At 42.1% G+C, this 21,382-nt stretch overlaps 1 protein-coding gene across 14 annotated transcripts in view; it reads left to right on the forward strand.

Moving 5' to 3' along the window:
* Nucleotides 1-21,382, forward strand: part of NRXN1 (neurexin 1) — a 1,079,628-nt gene that overhangs the window by 526,085 nt on the left and 532,161 nt on the right. For all 14 annotated transcript variants that reach the window (XM_045827411.1, XM_045827414.1, XM_045827421.1 and 11 more), the window contains one exon: nt 1,012-1,202. In XM_045827411.1, coding sequence (XP_045683367.1) covers nt 1,012-1,202 — 191 coding nt within the window. The remainder of the gene's footprint in view (nt 1-1,011; nt 1,203-21,382) is intronic.

Genomic DNA, 21,382 nt, shown 5'->3' on the forward strand with positions numbered 1-21,382 from the left:
ACTCATGCTTAATTCTATGTCCAAGTTCCTTGAAAATTTAGAAAGATTTTTGTGAAATGTCCTTGAAATTGTGATAAAAGTTTTATGTCATTTAATTGATTTGGGTATTCATTCATTCATTCATTCAGTGAATATTACTGCATATTTACCATGGGGTTGACAAAAAGCTAGGAGATATACATATTTTCTTGCCAACCCATGCATATCTCAGATCCCACCAACCCCTCACCGCACATATGCAAACACAACCCTAGGGGCTATAGGTGAACATATCAACAGAATAGAAGCACTATGCAAAGTTTCCTAAGATGATCACATGCAAAGGCTTAGGAGAACATTTAGGGATATTAGGAAATGTATGAGGCAGGGAGCAGATGTTAGAGCAGAGACTGGAAAGATTAGTGCACATTTCCTTAGAGAAACAGGCACTGAAGATGGAGGGGAAAGCAGTACTAGAAACTGAGAAGTGCCAGTGCAATGTGGTTAGCAAAGGAAAGAGGGGTAGTGAAAACAGGGAATGAGTAGTGAAAGCTGTACAGGCTCCGGCAGAAGTAAAGCCTGCTTAACTCTGGTTGGTGGGGTAATGACATAGTTGTACTAATTTATAGTGTTAATTTAAGCATCTCACCTAAAATGCCATAGGGTGTGCTTAAGTGTGATATTGTTATGTTACAGAATTACATGCTTATGATTTTGTAATAAAAGATTTTGTAATACACAGAGGTGTTATTTGTGCCGGACTCTGTATAACTTCCAAAATTTAAGTACAGACCATGCTTCCAAAAATTATTTTCAGTATTCCTTATAGTGAAGATAATAAAGAATCCTCCTTAGTGACACAGAATAGTTTCTTAGCTTCTTGTTAGCTGAGCTTCTGTACAACTCACTCTCATGACTTCCAGCAAGGATGGAGTTGCCTGAAAAAAAATTACCCATCTCTAATATCTAGTTGGAATCCACCAAAAATTTAAAAAGTGAATGCATTTCTCCACCTTTCCTTTTTTTCCCCAGGTACTTACATTATGTGTTTGATTTGGGAAATGGTGCTAACCTCATCAAAGGGAGCTCAAATAAACCTCTCAATGACAATCAGTGGCACAATGTGATGATATCAAGGGACACCAGCAATCTCCACACTGTAAAGATCGACACAAAAATCACAACGCAAATCACCGCAGGAGCCAGGAACTTGGACCTCAAGAGTAAGTGCACAGAGTCAGAGTAGCAGATATGAACCCACAGGTCCCCAGTCACCTGGTAAATCTTTTGCTTTGGGGATGGTGGTGTGTGTGTCGGGGGGGGTGTACCTTCTGCAAAAACTAACCAGGACTTCATTTCCTGCACATAATTAATAATACAACACAGAAGCTTCTGTTCCCCCTTTAATGTGAAGGAAACATGCATTTTAATAGCAGTTCAAAACATGCAGTGCCTAAGAATGCACACATGATTAAGTTTTAAAGAGTGAGAAATATGTATTCTTACTTGATAGTATAAAGAAAAATAGGCATTTGCAAGTTTCTTGAGTCCCAACAGTTTTGATCCTTATAGAATCAAGGTAAACAGAGACATAAGGAATTTTTTCAAGAACTTAGTAGTTTTCCTTCCTTGGTGAGGTTTCCTAGACAGTTACAGACCCTTGGGCCAACAGGGGCTGAGCCTGGCCCACAGCTTTGTACCTCCAGCAGTGAATGCTCCCACCGCACACACATCTGTGGGAATGTTTCTTTTACCAGCTTCTGAGAAAGTCTTAGGAGGCTTTTTCTCCTTATCAATACTTGATTTCTCAAGTGAGCAATACAAACTACTTAGAAAACATGTTAGTAATAGGAGAAATAACAGAAGTTTGTTTTTGAGTGGGCCTTTGTGAATTACTAAGAACATATCTACACATCCCATCTCACCTAACAGTACCACAAGCATTGGACAAGGTATCGTGAGAATTCCATTAAGAATGTAGGAAACTGGAGCTGGAATGACTTGCCTAGGGATAAAAACTCTGCTACAGTTGAGTAAAAATATGACCCCAGTTCTGACCCACACCCCTCCATTGCTGCTTCTGCTCTGTCCCGGTGCATTCTGTAGTCCTACAGGGACCACAGGGGTCACATTTGTGCTTGGCAAGAGCTGCTCATTTACCCTGATGGGATCTTTCCCTTTGATTAAAAAAGAATATACATGGGGGAGTTAGGGAACTAGAAAGAGAAAATCCAACAGAGGTCTTTCCAGAGAAAATGCCCTTCCTAAATAGGAGTAAAGAAGAAAGAAAAGTGTTTCACTCTCTGTAATTGCAGAGCTTATTTACAATCCCAGGACTCTATTTGTCCAACATCTAAACTGCGTGGTAATGGCCATCTCCCTTCTTTTAGAGTGGGACTCTTGTTAACTTCAAAGACATCTTGTTTATGCCCACAAATCTAACAGCTTAGCTCAAAAAGTAAAATGAAATTCCAAGGCAATGCTGCTTAACAGGCAAAACCTCTTCCTTGTCTCTGACCGAAGTGAATGGAGTGCATTTTCTGCCCCTGAGCTGTGGGTGCCCCTGTTCTGCACGGCGGGCTCTAGTAGGACCCGTGGAGGGGAAAGGGGGATGCTGCGACATTCAGTGTGGGGGCCAAGCCGGCCAGCGGTGCTAAAGCCAAATGCTGTCCCATTTGCGTAGGGAGAGGCCTCAGTGAGAAAATGTGAGCTTCACTAGGAACCCTGACACTCTGTCGGAGACTAAAATGGCTGGAAAGGAAGCCGTTCATGGTCAGTTGAAGTAAGTGACCTGCAGAGGCCTGCCCGAGGCTGGGGGCCACAGAGAAGTGGGGCAAGGCAGTGGGTGATGCCTCATTGGACACTGAGGACACTGTCTCTGAAAAGTAAATATTTGCTTATTGTTCGTTAAAAAAGAAGTGGGGGTGATAGGAGGTTGAAGTATAGGGTTGCTTCTGGTGAGGTAGGAAAGACCTTTAAATATCTAAGAAGTTCTCAGAACTGAGTTTTATTAAAACATTGAGTGTTTTATGACTCTGAATAGATAAGAAATGCTTTACCCATGATGAGAAATAAAAACTAAAACTATGAATTGAAAATAGCATATTATATGATAGTAAGATAATAGGTTTTGAAATTTGAGTGCATTTGTGTTAAAAAAAACAATTTTAATTTGAGGTGCATCTCTCAGGAAAATAAAGAGATTCTGTAGCAATGACTTTTACCTCATGAAGTTCCTTGTGTTTACATGCTTATCAGACTGTGCCAAAAGTGAGAGCAGGTTCCTGAAATTCTAAATTAAAAGCCAAAGCTGTGTGCTCATAAATTAGATGCATAACCCAATGCCAACAATAACCCCAAGGAAACCCACCTGCCATCTGTGTCATCGCCTAGAGAGAGCAGCGTGGCCGTGGGGCACGGCACCTTCCAGCTTCCATCATTGCTGCCTTTGGGCGTGTGTGACGATGGCATTGGTCTGGTGACCAGTATTTACTGAGCACTTATCTTATGCTGAGTAGAGAGCACCGTTGGGAAGAGGGGCACTAGGGCTCCTGTAATGAAAAGCTTTCTTTCCCTTGGAGAAGACTGAAGTGAAGGGAATACTTAAAGGAGACTCCAGCCCTGGCCAGTGTAGCTCGGTTGGTTGGGGCGTTGTCCCTTAACCAAAAGGTTGTGTGTACGACCCCTGCCCCCAGCTGTCCAGGCCTGTATAGGAGAAAACCAATTGATGCTTCCCTCTCCTTCTTCCTTTCTCCCTTCCCCTCTCTCTCAAATCAATGAACAAAATGTCCCCAGGTGATGATAAAGGACACAGAAGAACATGGTGTCCTGCCAGGGCATTGACATTAATCTGAGGGTGACAGGAAGACTTTCAGGGATGTTTAAGGGATAGCTGACGGATGTGTAAGAGCAACTACTCACTGTTTCTCCTTCCTACCTGGATGCCCACTGGAATTAGGGGGGATTATTCATAAAGGGCAACGTCTACAGGAATTTCTCACTCTGAATTGAGCAGCATCGCTATCTTCACATGCCAGTCAAGTCAGATTCAGCCATTCTAAGTGCAGGAAAAATGAAAGCTGACATATCTTGGGTCAGTGCTTTCATTTCATGTATATTTGGCCTAAGAACTGGGTCTGTATAGGATTAAAAGAAAATGATCAGATTCATTCTACACTCTGCTTGAAGTCATGGCAGCAATCTTTAGTTCTTCTCAAACAAGGTCAATCAACTTACCCACATCCGAGTCATGAAGAGCAGATTTCTGGACCCCAACGCAGGCAGACTGAGGCAGTAATCACCTGAGAGTGATGTGCAGGGGACAATTGGTGCCTGTATTTTTAAAGAGCACTCTCTCATCTAGATACTGTGTTTTTCAAAGCCCAGAAAAAATGCAACATCTATGTTGAGGCCAAATTTAACTTGCATTTTAGTTTTAGTAAAAATCCTGGTTTTGCCTTTTTTTCCTAAGAATTTTACTCTTGTTTTGTTTTGTTCCGTTTTGTTTTACCAGTCCTTGGCTGAGGTAATATTGGATACCTCAGAATTACTTCGTTTTTATTTCTCATGTTACCATCCCTTAAAAAGACACTAGAGGGCAGCATATGGCCACAAAACTTGCCATCAGGGATTCAGGAAGGAGGAAAACCTCAACAGGCTCCTCTTGTGCTAGGAAGCAGAAATTCTTTGTTTTCCACCATCCCAGATCCCCGTTAGCCTGTATAATAATGCATGATTTAGCCTGTGGCTCTGTTTCATTATATGTAACAAACCTGACTGCAGACATTTGAAAGCTAGGGGAAAGGTATCCCATTCCACAACCTGACTTCCAGAGATGGTCAGAAACGGGCAGCAGTCGAATGATCTTTCTCTGAGAAAGAGAATTCTATGCAGGTGACCTTGTTCAAATTATCTTTCATGACACTGCCGGGTTCTCAGGGAGTTGTGTGTCTCTCCCTGCTGACACAGTTTTGCTTTCATCTTTATTTCCCAGCTGTTTGTATTCTATTCCCTCTGGCTATTATGTACAAGCTGCGGCATGCCATGAAGAGAGCAGCATAAATTTGCTCTCTGGAATGAATTTCTAGCACAGCTGTACTTCATCGTGGGACTTCTGAGTTCTGCCCCCTTCGGAGAGATAAAGGGTCTCTGTAATGCCTCCTTATGTCCCTTCTCTTGTTTATATTTGGCAAATATATATGTTTGTATATAGTATATAGAAACAGTCTGATGTCTATTGATTCCCTATTAGATACTAAGTAAATTTAAATCAGGTTATTTTATTTAATCCTAACAATTACTCAGGGTTTGGAATGGAGGTCAGTCTTGTTCATTCATTAATCTACTTCAAGAACAAAGATAGGGAGGAAGAATCATATTTGGCCTCTGTCTTCCATGGATGTCTTTTTCATAGCACTACTTGTTTATCCTTCAGCAAATTGAGGATAATTTATCTGATGGGGATAAAAAAATAAGGATTTCTTGGTGACTACAATACAGTGACTTCAGGTGGCTGGCTGCTTAGCAAAACTATTTAAAATTGAGTAATTCATTTATAGACCTCGTCTAGGTCAGCCTGGGCAGAGCTCACCCTTTGCTTTTCCTCTCAGACCTCAAATTCCTTGCCCCCATAAGGGCTTTGAGCAAACTCTCCCTGCATCCCCTATCTTATCTCTTCCCTGTTCATTGCAGTGACCATTGTCTGCTCCTGAACCTTCTTATCCCTCCTTAAATCTACCTTGAAAGCAAATACCTGCTATTGTTTATCAAGCTACCAAGCCGCTAAATTTCCCTAATCAGTGGGGGCCCAAGCAGAGCTTTCCTTGCAAATGTATTCAATCTCTAAGCAAAAGTTGAAAGATAAATGCAGGCATACTTCCCTTGAGGATGCAGGGATGTGGTAGGGTTTTTGTTGTTGTTGTTGTTGTTGTTGTTAACAAATTGAAGGCAAGAGCCTCCCCACCTGCAAAAGGATTATGACTGGCTTTATTGCCTTGGTCTGAAAGGAACCTGCAATGTCTCTAAGCTTTGCCTGTAGTGTTCTTGCTCTTTGTGTCTTGCTCACACTAGCATCTATTACTGTTACCTACCTGCTCAGTCCTGAACATAACACCTATGCCCCCATTTTCTGCCCTTCAGTGTTGCTATGTGATAAATCATCGCTGTGCTACTTTGGTGATCCACACTCTGCACCCAAGTCCGAGTCGTGTTTAAACACTCCCAAGCCTTTTCTGTGCAGCCATATGACGACAGTAGCTAACTGGTTCATATAAGAAACTTTAAAAGAAGAGCTGGACTTTGAGCTTAGCTCTGAAGCAGGGGAAGACACTGAAAATGGAGGCAAGCTCCTGTTGTCCTATTGGTTAGGCTAGATTTAGTACTTTATTGATTGATTGATTGATTGATTGACTGATTGACGCATATTTACTGTGTAAGGAAAGAGATTTTTCTCACATTACCTCAGTTAATGGGAGATTTTGTAAGGATCCATTAGGACATAAGAAAGACAGATTCTTTCGGCTGCTGAGCCAGGAGGCCACACAGAGAATAAGAACTTTGTTCTAGTAGTCTAAGCGGAATCTCAGCAGCGATCCTCTCAGGTGTTCCTCCGTTACATATATGCTGCTGCCTATTCAGTGCTCCCATACCCGTCCACTCGCTGCTCTGCCCACTCCTGCTGTGATCATTTCTCCCTCCTCTCTCCCTCCTCTCTTCTCTGCTTTCTGGCTTCTCCTGCTCTTGCCCTCTCCTACCTCATGGCGTCTACCTACTGCTTTTGTTCCTGTGTGTGTTTCTGCTTCTGCCCACTCTCCTCTTCAGCTCACTTTCAGATTCCCCAGAGGACACCACCTATCTAACACAGAGCATGGACCCGTCTAGAACACAACTTTGTGGGCTTTTACCCTGCTGCTGCTGGCCTGGCTTACTTCCTTAGGCCAAGTAACTGTAAACACAGTGGTAGATTTGCATGGTGTGAAACTTAAACTTGAAAGATGACCTCTTGGGAAGGAGGCTGAAGGCTGGAAGTCTCTCTGTAGCTTCTGAGAAGGGAGCAGGATGATGAGCTTATTCAGAAAGACCCTCGGTGTAGTGCCAGAAGGTGAGGAGGGGGAGAACTCGGGAGTTTGAACAAGGAGGGCAGAGTTTATGAAGCACTACAGAATCATCCCTTGGGCTTCAGTGTAGAGAATGGGCTGAGGCTCTGCAGGGAGGTGGGAAGAGGCCACTTGGGAGGCTATTATCAAATATGGAACAGAGACAATCAGGCCCTGAGTACATAAAAGTAAGACTTAACATTTTTGGTTGTACCTTTCCCAGCAGAAGCATTGAAAGACAATTAGAGATATGAAACTATTATTTCTCTCCTGCTGTCTCCATTGAATTCCCAGGCTCCCAGGCTTTGCAGACATTATTCTCAATCTCTTATCTTTACTATAATTCCTTTGTTTTACTCCCTCTCACCCCACCCCCAGTGAGATGTGGTTGTTTTTTTATTTTCCATGCCCAGTTTTCTCGGACCCACTATTACCATTTGTCTTGGAAGTTTTTTGGTTGGTTTGTTTGTTTTCCTTCTGCTTCCCTATGACCCTTGGACCAGTGTTCTACCTTTAGGATCATTGATCTTGGAGACAATGTGGTCTGACCCATTCCTTTTGCGAATGAGGGAAATCTTTTAATACCCAGTTCAACACTTTTTACAACTGACCAGGGAAAACAAGTTTTATTGCTCATATTAACCTCAAGTAACTACTCATGACAGCCTGGAGCCACATTCTGAAGAAGTCTGAGACCTTCTTCGGACTCACTGGAGAAGGCTATTCCTCTGGTCTGCCATGGGACACGTGCGCGGTGGGGACTGTGGGTCATCTACCAGCTTGTTACTCCTGGCGCAGTTCTGCTGGCCCCAAATTTTCCCATCCGTAGTTGTTTTGGGGGTAGGCGATACAGGTGTTTAAAGCCCTGATGCCAGTTCCTGCTCCCCCACAACACTGGCTGAGCTCTGACAGCCATAGGCCTTGGGGCTAGACGTGTGCTTAGAATTGGTAGGAGGAGGTCACGCACCAGGAAACTTAGCTCTCCCCAGTCCTCCCGCAGGGCAGTGTGGGCTCCTGGAAATCAGAATCCAGTGCTCAAATGCCTTTCAGAAGTGCTGCCAATTTACCATGCCCCAGTGGGCTGGTGATTAGGTGAGCTGCTCTCTTAAAACTGTTGATACGTATACTGTGGAGAAGAAAGTGCCTGCAGGTGCTCTGAGCCAGGTACTTAAGGGTCAGGTAACTGCTCAGAGGATCTCGGGCTCATCAGAGCTGGATCTTCAGTGTTCAACCCTCTTCATGGCATGCCAGGAGTATAACTGAGTGAGCTTCCCTGAGGCAGAGATTCCTGGTCAAGAGCTCCGTTATGTCAGAGCCATCTAGGAAAGTAACCTTGGCGACATCCCTCTTACTCAAAAAATGTAAATCTGTGGATTTTGCAGGGTTCTTAGATCTCCCTCTTTTTTCTCTGAAAGGGGAATGAGACAAAGGTATCTGTGGTACAAGAAGCATAAACCCATTCAGACTAACTTAAGGGAAAAAAGCAGGGGTAGGGTAGACAGGGTATAGTATTCAAGGATCCAAGGGTCAAAAAGAAAATTTAAGGCTGGACACCTAAAAGTTGTATTCAGGGAAGCTGTAAGCAACATGCCAGCATCTTTGCCTCTGTCGGTCTCCACAGGGGCTGTGTGCTGCCTTCTCTCAGCTTCCTAGTGAGCACCCTCTCATTCTTCTCCCTCTCTGCACAACGGCTTTCTCAAGAATTGGCAAACTTGGTCTTCCTAGACCTGCTTTCCACCCCAGACCAATCCAAATATCCAAGAGAAACTCATTTAAATTTAGGAGTCCTAGCGCCATGTTCTTGGGAGAGTAAATTTCGTTGGAACACATGTTGTCCCTGTGGCAAGTATGGGAAGGTATGACTGCTCTGGTTTTGTTTGAAGAAATATTTGGACAGGATACTTGGGGTATAAGTGGAGCCATCAAAGGAGCCTAAGGTGATCTTTAAGCTTTTATGCAAAAACCTGGGGCTTGGATTTCCTTGCCCTGGGGCAGGGGTTGGAGGTAGGGCTGCAGTCATCAAGGTAGTGGGAAACTCGGTATTGCAGGGCATCAAATGTTCAGGTGACTCACCTCATAAGAACAAATTATGTTGTGGGTGGAGACAGAAAGTGTGTTGTTTTGGGGTGACAAGCAACACATGAAATACAAAAGCCACAAGCAGAGGTCAGAGACTCACTGGAATTCACAGGAACAAAGGGGAAGGAGAACACTAGGTTTTTATCCTCCGTGAAATCAGAAAGAATCAAACCAGGCCCCTCTAGATCTATGAAGGACAGAGAGACTCCAGATGACATCAGAGTAAGGTTACAGTTGTTCATTACAGGTCCCAAAAGTAAGTATCAGTTATTTTCAGGCAGTTGTTCCATTTAGTTGGGGTTTAGTAATAATATAGCCCTCACCCTCTTTCACTGTGACCCAGAGGAAAACTAGCTTCTACCCCTGATCCCGCACAATTCCTCTTGGGCCCTGGGGTCCAAATCGGAATAGACTGGAAAGTTAGGTGGCCTCAGTACAAAGTCACCCCCACTACTGTAGAGATCTTCAGAGCCAATTCTGCCGTCTTTCCTCACACTGGGAAGCACGTTTTTTACGGCACCGTTCTGCTGTTGGTTCACTGTCTCCATGCACTGGAAGGTACTTCCAGGGCTGCTTCAGAGGAACCGCGTTAGGTCAAGCAGTCTCTCTTGTTAATGCCACATTCATATGGTTTTCTGTGTCTGCTTTTAAAAAGAGCCCTTTGTTGGCCTTTGCAATTAATTATTGTGTTTTTTCTTAAGAATAATATAAGAAGCAATAAAACATTGTGATTAAGGACGCAGGCTTTGGATTCAGACAGACTTGGCTGAAATAGCATTTCTGTTTTATGTGTCTTTAGGCACAATGCATCGCGATTATCTTCATCAGCATCTACCCCATACTAAGCATTAACTAAGAAAGTTAGATATTACCTCTTTAATTTTCATGACAAACTGGTGAGGTTGCTGTAGCTACACCCCCAGTACAGATGATGAAACAAAGGTAAGTCTAGGGAGGTTAAATATCTTACTTAAACAGTAATGTTAGTAATATTAAGTAGTTATATTAAGTATTTTAACCATTTCTGAGGGCTTATCACATCCTAGGCACTATTATAAATATTTTACACATGGGGCCTCTTTTAATTCCCACAGCAGTGCACAAGATCAGCCAGTATGTTCTTTGAAGCTCAGGGGTTTATTTATAGCCAGGGGAGACTCACAAGGCCCACCTGCCCATGACAGGTGTGGGCAGTATTTAGGCTTCATCCCCAAAACTCCCCTGGCATGGGTCAGCCAATCTGGCATCCCCAGGTGTTTTGAAGGTTGCTTATTAACACCCCTAGCCAGGCTGTACAAGGCTCCCTCTTCCCTCTCCTGCCCTCCCACCCAAGTGCCCCCTCCCAGCACACACGGTGCTTAGATCTCCCCTCACGGGTTTACTCCTAGAGTTCAGTTACTTTGAGAAGACTGCTCCACGTACTTTAAGATCTTGTACTAACGTACTACATCTACGACACAGCATACCTTTGGTATTTGTGAAGTGAACATGCATGACTCCCTCTATTTTTGAGAAACTCGATGGTCTGTGACGTAGTTATTTGTACTTCCGTTGGGACACAAGTTTGTGTCATGCACAGTGATGTTGGTGTGCAAAACTGAGTCTCTCTGGGAGAGAAACTATCCTGTGGCCCAGCATCTTTGTTCACTGCTCAGAGTTGTATTAAACTGCATTCATGATTGTCATCATTGTCTTAATTAGCTCAACAAATAATGCCATTTATAGAGTACTTATAGGTCAGACACTGTGTTAAGGGTTTAAATGTGGAATTATTAAATTAAATATGTATGGTACTTGAGTATAATCAAGCTATGATTTTTTTTACTTCAAACCGTTACTTTAAAATATTGGGTTGCCCAAAAAGTCCATTCCTTTTTTCTCATATGATGGCTCTGGTAGCACTTGTTGTCTTTAACTTCATTCGAAACAATTTTGTTAGATTGTACTGTGACAGCTGTCATATCAGTGTGCATTTAAAAAAACTTATCAAAATAAGTAATATTTGTGTAGCCATTTTAATATTGAAGATGGAAGAAAATATACAACATTTTTGGTGCATTATGCTTTATTATTTCAAGAAAGCTAAAACTGCAATTGAAACACAAAAAATAAAAAAAAATGTGCCGCATATAGGGAAGGTGCTGTGACTGATTGAGGTTGTCAGTGTGGTTTGTGAAGTTTCTTGGTGCTATTGACATTTCAAATAACTCTTTGCAGGGCTGTCTTATGCACTGGGAGATATTTAGCAGCACCTCTGGCCTCTACTCACTAGAAGCCAATAGTGGGAGAGAGCCAATATACTCAAAGTATCCAAATCAATAAAGTTATTAGTGAAAATGAAAAAATGTCTTTTATTTTACAGGGAAGAAAAAAGTAACAGACTTTTTGGCCAACTCAGTATTTTGTTGAGGTATTTGTACCATATACTAATTTCAAGAAATGCTTGGGCTCATTTTTAAAACAATTCTATAATTATTTTACATTACCATTCACCTTTAATTCAAACATTTAAATAACTGTCCTATCTAAGCTACTACTCAAAACCAAAATGTGAGGCCAGAGTCTGCTTTGGCCAGTTGCAGGAGAAGGGGTGCACTCAGCTCTGTCCCCCCTGCTGTTGTCTTCCCATAGTTTGCAGAGTAGGGACATCTACTAATTTCAGACTCCTGGTTTGGCAGATCCCTCAAGCTCATTCCTCCTTTCACAGTGCTTTCCTGGGTTCCACCAGACCCCTCTGCTGGGCCCTTCTGCCCATAACCCCCTGAAGTGGTCAAGCCTTCTGTTACTTCTGCTAGCCTCACGTTGCTGGGGTCAGCGCCGTCCCCAGGCAGTGCAGCTTGGCTCTCTCTCTTTGCGCGTGGGGCCCACGCTTGCCCATGAGACATGTCCCTGCGCTGTTTGTCCCCACTGGCCTTCGCAGGCTGGAGGTGCCACCCATTCCCGATGCTTTCACATGCCAGGCACTAGGCCTCTATCCCGCAACTGAGGGAAACAAAGCGAGTTCTCCAGGAGCCGAGAGCCTACCCACTAAGCTGTGGCTAGAATGTGGTCTCCCTTTGGGGGACAGTAGTAAAAATTTAGTGCATAGTAAGACCTACCTCAAAAATATTCTTAGACATAATTATTTCCAATTTCTGACCCTTTTTTATTGTTTTTACGATGATGATGACCTTGATGGATCTGAGGGTTCAAGGGCTGGCCATCAGTATTTATCTTTCCTTTGTAAATTTTGCACTTGGGTGCCTGTCTCAGATGCAGATTGTCTTAGTGCTGGCACTTCAGCCAGAACTTCAGCTGTGATATTCTGTTTCACAAGTAGGTCTCTTAGTATTTACAACAACCAAATGAATGAGATATCTGTGCTCTCACTTTACATGTGAGAAAATGGAGACTCGGCAAGGTGGGGTTGCCCTGAAATAGAATTTGAACCCAAGTCTGTAGAACCATTTGAGTACTACTATATACATTTGCCAACATATTAGAAGGGTTTCCCTCATGTGTATCTATAGTGAAAGATAGGTAGTGCTTTTTTCATCTTAGGGTAAAATATCATATAATAAAAAAATATTTTCTCCTTCATATACAGAGTGCGGCAAAAGTAGGTTTACAGCTGTTCCCATGGAAAATAATACAACAATTAATAAATAATACAAGAATAAACTGTTTACATGTCCACAACTATAAACCTACTTTTGCTCTGCCCTATTTAACTTAGCTCTTCAAACTTCTTTATTGCTACTGTGTGTAGTGCTGAAATGTCACCTTTAGTAATTGCAGAACTAGATATTTCTATTTTCACTTTCCACATGCTCTTCCCACCTCTGTGCTTTGTATAAACATATATAAATCCCCTTAGCCACTGAAGTTTTCCTCAAATACTACAGCCAAAAGTTTTAGCTGCTGAATGTCTGTAATAGGTAGTCTATAGAACACTCACATTTATAGATGCTTAAAACAGGCCTACGAAAATATAGCACGTGGTTGGATGATTGGAGATTGACCAATCAGTCAACAAATCATCAGCAGTACCAGAGGACTATTTGCTAATCCATTCAACTGTTAAAGCCCTTCATTTTCCTAGCCTTCAGGGAAAGTTCACCTGCCCCTTCTTTTGATCATTTCTGATAACTATTTGCATTTCTCTTTAAGAATAATTTAGATTGTAAAAGGACAAAGTATTTGGAGACACGCCTGAGGAAATGATACTATTCCCTGGGGACATGCTGACCTGATTAAGAATATTCTATCTTTCAGACACAAAAGGGATCCCTTCTTAGAAAAAATATACAGAAAAGTTTAACTAGTTAAGGGAAAAAATAAGAGTTTTATTCAACTATGTGCAGCTCATAATACGTTAGAAGTTGTCTGTCAATGTCTGTCAAGTTTTTGTGTGCTTTGTACCTTATTGTTCTTTCAAGCTTTCCAGGAAACCACTTGGGGCTTCGCCCTCTTTTATCCTGAGTATCCGAGTGGAGAGTAGGTGCCGTTTTCTGACCTGCATGAGAGAGGCCGTTGTTATAGGGAAGGGCTGCGCTTTTGTACCTTCCCTGTGCTGCACCGCTAGAGCTACCCTGCCCAAAATAAATGTCCCTGTGTTTTGAAATAGAAAATTTAATTTTGGGGGAAATAAGAAAAGCTATTTTAGAAAAGAGAGAAAGCCAAATAGATATCTAGATCTACTCAAAATCTCAGGAAAGGTAACAAGTTTGCATAGGTTCACTTACTGGTCCCCCTAGTTATAAGTCTTTTTTAATTTCAGGAACAGTCATCTCGAAACTCCCACTTATTCTATTTCTGTCACTGAGATGGTTTTTAGTAAAAATAGGCAGTGTGGTGCAGTAGGAAAAGAGGTAGCCTGGCAGGCAGATGCCTGGATAACAATGTTCTCCTCCTTGTACTGGTTGTACTGCCTTGGGCAGGAAACCTACCTTTTCAGAAGGGCAGTTCTCTCACCTGTCAGGTGAGGATAATAATAACTTCCTGCCTATTGGGAGGAGTAGGTATGAAGATCAGATGGAATAAGAAAGGGCAAATCACCATTCAAACCTAGGCACTGAGCATGAGTGAGATGTAACAATACCCCTGAGCACAGGAACATCTGTAAGCTGTGTGCAGACCCAGAAAGTGGAAAATGAAACACGAAATGGTGACAGATTGTCTGCTGCTGAAGGATGTCTAAGGTGTCCAAACTGGCTGTCACTCTCGTGGGGAAACAGGACAAATAGTGAACATATCTGAACCCCTTTGAACCTACAGTAATTTGCAAAGCCATGAGATGAAGTCAGCTAGGAGAGAACTGAGAGGCCCGGACTCCTGCCCCGTCTGCCACAGTGTCGCTGTCACAGTGGGTGGAAAAGAAGACGGATTACCACATACACCTCCACAGCAACTTCGTTTTATTATTTCCCATTTAACATGCCCACCAGCTTCCCCTCACAGTACGTTGGCCAAACACACAAACAAAATCTGCCTTCATATTCTTGAGTTTTATAATCATACTTTTAAAAATGTTCTCCTTCTTGGGCAATTTTATTCCAAAAATATCAGCTAGAAACAGGAATTTCAGAATATCGAAAGCATTTCTCTGTCCTGCCCAGAAACATAATGTCAATATTATCTCCCAAAGTCTCCCTATAGGCAAACACTAAAGTCTGAACTCCAACCAGATTGGAGTCCATGCTTGTTCACACACAGGTATTAGGTTGGGCAAAGGATGAACGCAGGTGCCCTACTTACCTCTTTGTGGGAGGCAATTGAAAAGTAGCTGCCATATCTAACAATCATATTTGGTAGTCTTGAGAATTCTACCCATTTGTCAGAATTCTGATACTTAACATCGATGATTGTGGAAGCAAATTGACTTTGTCCCAGGGATCTGTGTAATTTGCCCAGACTTCTGCTAGTATTTCTTGTTACTTTCCCCCACCAATCAAGATACCACAAAAAGGTCTTATATTTTGGAATAGTGGAGCTCTACAAACTGGCCACTTGCAACTTGGAATGTATGGTGTGTAAACCAGTGTAGATTAAGTGAAGATTAGCGTAGTTGTGGGGGACTGGGGCTTGGGTGAGCCTTGCCATTTTCTGGCATTGCAGCCTTGAGCCATAGTGTCTTCATCAGTGACATGTGTTCATAGCTTTTGCTTGTTTTATGGCTCACCATGTTACGGAACAGACCGGGGTGGGGGGTGCTGAACAATATAAAGGACCCCCCTTTTTGTCCAGGGGTTCCTCCCCTGTACTAGGTTTGCTTTGCCTACCACCAGAGGAAAGACATCTCTCAATGCCAGAAATTGGTGAAAAGAAAGGAATTATTATTTATTTAAAAGTTATATAAACTAAAGTTCTTTAGAATACCCACAAACACTCACAGCCCTTCTCCCTCAGCCCAGTCTGGGGTACCACATCTCAGGAAAAGAAGAAGCCCATGATTCGGGTTCCTGGCCCCATCAGCTGTGTCGCCACCATGATCTCCAGTTAATCCAAAGTCATGTGGCACCTTCTCATGGCTCACAAGCAAGAATCCTTTCACCCCTTTTCTCCCAGGCAAAGTCTCTCCTGCTTCCTAAGCCACGTGGCAAAAGGAAGCACCCCAAAGCCATGGCATCCCCACTCTGCCAAAGCCGCATGGTTCTCCCTGCATGGCTGCCATCCCTGGGTTTAACTCCCCAAGCCAGTCTTCCTCTGCAGCTCCATTTCTAACTCCTCCTACAGTCACTTGCACCTGCCAGCATTCCCATATTCTTCCAACTTTACTGGGCTGCCATAGTGAGTCTGGGCAGGTGTGGCCCCATGGCATGGAGTTAATCATCTCCAAGCTCTCACGCAGGGGGCTTAACCAGGGGGCGTTGCCTCCCAGTTACATCTTGGGTGGAAGTCACTTCCATCCCCCTGGCTCAAAGCATGGCCACAGCTATTTAACATATCCACGAAACCAGTTAAAGGTTATAGATATATTAAATGACCATGCCAGAGTTAGCTGCAAAGCTGTTGCTGTACAAAACAGCTCTGAATGGCACTGCTTCACATGTCCAATTCCCCCAGCTCAGACTTGTGGGAGTGAGGACACCCTATATATATTTTTCTAATATTTCTTGGATACCTTGAGTTCTGCACTCCATTACAAATTCCTATTTGGGGCCTCCCTCTTGGCTGCACCCTGTTACAACCAGGCAGAATCCAAATGAAACAATACATGTGCAGGTGTAAATTTAGTAAAGTTTAGGGTACTGTGTCAATGCCAGTTACTGTTGTAATAATAAAGTCAGAGCTGCCTCTTCTGGTTTTGGCCATGGCAGTGCTTGACACTGGTTACCAAGGAGTCAAAGCAGAGAGGAAGCCCTCTCTCTCTCAAACAAGGCTCTATATATTAAATTCAGTTGTCTCAGTGATTTTTGGAAAATTCAAAGTATTTTTAGCAAAAAAAAACAGTATACTGTTGGATGTGGAAACCTATGGGATAAGGAATATCTGTGATTGGCAAGGAACTAAGAGGTAGTTGTAACACGCCAGAAGGAGTCTAATCTCAGAAGTCTCTGAGTGGTTGCCACATGGAGTGAGGCCTCTACAAACCCACAGGAGTGCAGATCGGGGTGAACAGGTTTTACTGGGGCAGAGCATCAGGGTTTCCTGCAGTTAGTTTGGCTCTGTTCTGTGGCCACACACAGTATATGCTTGCTTTGCTCTGTGCTAAGGTGACAGAGAAGAGTCTAGAGAAATAATGTAAAGTGTCCACAGTGCAAACTGCACCTATGGGGAGGCACCTGAGTTAGGTCATATTTGTAGATGGGGCAACACAGAGAATGGTCAGAGATAGAATGCAGTAGAGAGCCAGAGTAGGCTGGAATTTTGTTTCCCAATAAGATATTGGTACTTATTTTAACTGCGGAAGACAACTCATAAAGAGGTTCTCCTTTATCACACACTGATACCATAAACTGTTTCTGTACTTCTATCTTTGCCTGCCTCTCGCTACGAAGAAATTCAACATATGCCAGTTCAAATTGGTTGTGAATTACTCTACGAGACTGGGGGGAAAATGCCACTGCATTGAATTTTCTTGACAAACGAGATGGATGTTCAAGAAGGGGGTCAGTAGAAGAAACATTTCCCCCACAATTAACTTCATTCATTATTCCTCCAGAGGAGGGAACAAAGGATAAATAAGAGTGGTGCAGCCATAAAAATCTCCACTACAACCTTCTTGTTTAAGTGATTATTTATTGAATACAGCTTGCTAATTTATCCATTTATTCAGTAAGTGAGCAAGTAATTGTTGACTCCCTACTAAGTAAAAATGGGAATATAGAGATGCTTGATTCATAATTATTTCTTTAGAAACCGATAGAATGATGGAAGATAAAACATCCACACAAAGAGCTAGGGAAGAAATGGTAATTGTCAGAAAAAAGTTCAAATGTAATGGGGAATTCAAAGATCATAGCTGCTTATGACTGGGGAAATGAATGCATCTGCAAGGAGGAACCTTAGTTGAGCCCCCCAGTTTGGGTGGCATTTTGAAATGGAACATTGGACGAGGAAAGGCCTTCATGGTGGAATGACATGGACATGCAGTGTAGGAAAAATGATGAAAAATACAGTTTGACTAAAGAGTAGGATACAGAGAGAGAGGACTGATGTTTTCTTAACTCTCTGCCAGGCAGAAGTCTTTGGAGAAAGATTGTTCAAAGTTTAGGGAAAGTTACTAAGGCTGGGTAATTCAAAATCTTGAACATTGGTAACTTTAGGCTTTATTTAGAAGAGAGAGGGAGGTATTGAAGAAATCAGCCACAGTGGGGAGACTGATCTGGTATTGATGAGGAGGATGGATAGAGGCAGGGACTGCAGAAAATGAGTTATTGCATGAAAGGTGTACACAGGGAAAGGGAAACAAGGACTGGAAAAGGAAATGAAAAGGGAGAGACAAATGTCCGAAGAATTGGCAATAGTTTGAATGTAAGGTGTGAGATACAGAATGAAGTTAAAAATGATTTTGAAATCTCATTTTTGGTAACAGGGAGACTAGAAATATGATTGCTCTAAAACAGGGAAGTCTAGACATAGTTCTCCAGCAAGGGGAAAGATGATGGTTTCATTTTAGACTAAACTTAGAAAGCCAGGACAGACCTAAAAATAAGGACTCACAGGCATTTCCTACAAAAGTAAAAACAGGTTGCTCTAGGATTAAGCCCTTAACATACCAAGGAAGACCAAGGTATAAAGGGAGATAACTAATAAATCAAACTGGTCACTACTGAGCATCAAGGAGTTTCTAAAATTAACCTGACCTTTTTTTCATAGAAATCTATCAAGGGCACAGATCTGGTGTCTCAGAACAAAACATCTACTTGAATTGCCAACTTTGACTTCAGTATTGAATGTTGGTGTGCTTTAAACTCAGACATGGTCTTGGGTAGTGTTTGCTTTTCATTATCATGTGTGGTTTATTAGTGGTTTATTATTAAAATTTCCATTTGTCTACCTTTAATCTCAAATATGTTGCAGAAATCTTAATAACCCCCCATGTTTTTACTTTCAGTACATGAATATCATTTACTGAAGCAATCACAGGAAGTAGTGACCTTGTCTTTCTTCTCAGAAAAAAAAACAAACAAAAAAAATTGCCAAAACCTTAAGTAAATAAATAACTGTTCCTCAAGGGTTATAGATGATTTTTCTTCTAACAGGGCACGCCTTTGCTAAAAAGTGGTTTAGATTCCATTTGCCTCCCAAGGAAACACTGTATGAAGGTATACGGTCCAGATCTGACATGCAGATATTCGCACGTGGCTGTGCAGCGAAAGATTAAAACTAACCATGATATGGAGGTGGGGGCAGAGCTTGTTCCCTGGAGTAACAGAATGTGTCTTCCCTGCAGAAGAACTCTCAGAAGCTATTCCAGCCTAAGTGTATTTTTTCTTCTAGCCCATCACAAGGTTGGAGAGAAAAGTTTGAGTGGCCCCAAAATTTACTGTCCCAAGTCCAATCCTCTCTTGTCAAAAGACTCTAGAATTGTACTTTCTCAAATCCAGCCAAAACAAAAGCAAAGCAATGTGCATTACTTCAGCTCCCCCCCCCCTGCCCCAAATACCTCTCAAGAAATTGTGGGAGCCTCCTTAAGTTTCCTTAGAGTTTTAGCTATCCAAATCTACAAAGCAGTTGTCCTTTTTATGCATGTTCTTTTTAAATTGGAATGAAAGTGAGATGTTTAAGAGCCACCAAAAAAATCCATGTGAATAAACAGGAAAGCTGAGTCAAAGAACTAATTATACCTTGATGCTTGCTTTCTGCTGCTGTAAGGCAGACCTTGGAGTCCTTGCTCTAATTGCCTTATGCTCCGTTTTTAAGAGAAAACCTCTTACAGCACTTCATCTGTTTTTCGCTGATGGTTCCCAAGCCACGCCTCACAGCCCCACCACTTCTCCCGTAAGCCCCCAGTTTACACCATCCGATTTCTATAGAATATTCCTACTCAAATTCCATGAGGTTAATATTAAATGTATAATTTTATTTCTTCTTTCTAAATTACTGCTGCTTCAAATTTCATTTCCTAGTTGGCATGGTTTATATTTTTTTAAAAATTCTTTGTTTTGTTTGAAATCAGTAGTCATAAATTCCATTGTGTTACACAAGCCTTTCCTTTGATTTTACTTATCCAACAGTATTACCAGGGACCCTTTGAAAAATTCTCCCTTTCAGCCAAATCTGGCCCTTTATGCTCTTTTCTGAATGCTGATTCATTTTGTCTTCATTGTGCACCTGTGCTGTTTTCCATGCCTGCCACCAATATTTATGTCATTACATCATAATGTATCCTATATTTTCTTCTGGTCTTAACTCTCCCATGATGCTCTACTCTACAATCAAAATCCATAAAAGCCTTTTATTTCTCAGATCTTATAAGGCTTATTTAGCATGAAATTTGCAACTGACCCTTGGACTTCATATCATTTTTGTGTTTCTTAATCTGTTTATATCAGATAAGGAGATACTTATCAAGCAACTATCCTGCTTATGTTACCAGCTTCAATGCTGCTGGGTTCCAAACTGAAAATGTCAACAGAGCCTCTTGAGCTGCTTACAACAAAGTACAAGACACTTCTAGTACAGAGATTACTGCAAACGAAATCAAGTAAAATAAGACATGTAAATTTGACATCTTGACACTCCAATTGCACTAGAAACAAGGGGACAACCTGGATTGCCTCTTCTGTATCTCAGTGCAAGTAACATAGAATGAGATACCTTACAGATGTATACTCCTTACCAGACATACCACCAACACAACCACACCAGTAGCACTGATGGGCTGAATGCATGCTCTCTCCCAATGCTTACACACATTCTTTATAATCCTCATAGGTAGACATTGTTAACTACTTCACTGATGAAAAATCTGACTTTAAAAGAAGTTATGTGACAGTATGCCTACGCTGAAACAATCAGTGCATGGCAGAGCCAGGATTTGTAGTAGATCTAACTAAAAAGCCTGTGCACTATTCCCTACTCATTACTGCCCAACTACCAGGGAACGGATACTTGTGCTATCACCTTAGATCATTTGTATACATATATATGCACTAGTGCTAAAGATAAGGGTATTCTTGAGGTTTTAAAAAAACCCACTCCCCAAAAGTTTAAGGTCATCTGGCTTTATTTACACAGGTCCTCTGCATCTTCTGCTAAAAATGCCCTAACTCTATTGTTGTCTTGTCAATTGCAGATGTAATCTGTTTAAAGAATCTGAATAAAAAGCACTCATAGTTTGAAGAAAGGGTAACAGGATGGCTTCCAGTCTATAGGAAACTGACTCTTACTAGATGGCCATCCTGGCTTTTGCTCACAGGAGGGTCGTTAAAAAGCATATCCTCTTTCCCGTGCACAGGATGTTGCCTACAAGATTCCATTAGTGCTAATGGGTCATTTACTCTCTACCACCCCAAGGATCAAAAGGAGAAACTGCGTCTTTGATGAAGTGCTAATGCTGCACAGGTCTCAGGCCACTTAAGGGTTTTCTTTGTTCTCTTGGTATGGCAACCCAGCAGGGGCCTTCAGACCACTATCTGCTCTATGAAGAGTTTATGAAGACAATATTAGGTGGTGGTGCTAAGTGCAGGTTCAGTAATGAAAATGAGAGTGATGCCCGTACGTACAGCCCCAGGCTCCACCTTGGTATGTTTGAGGCTTGTATCCTGCGCAGCTTGAATCAATATTTTCTGCTCTTTAATAAC

This window comes from Phyllostomus hastatus, unplaced genomic scaffold (genome assembly GCF_019186645.2).
Source record: "Phyllostomus hastatus isolate PE091 unplaced genomic scaffold, TTU_PhHast_1.1 phas_scaffold_78, whole genome shotgun sequence".
Lineage (NCBI taxonomy): Eukaryota > Metazoa > Chordata > Mammalia > Chiroptera > Phyllostomidae > Phyllostomus > Phyllostomus hastatus.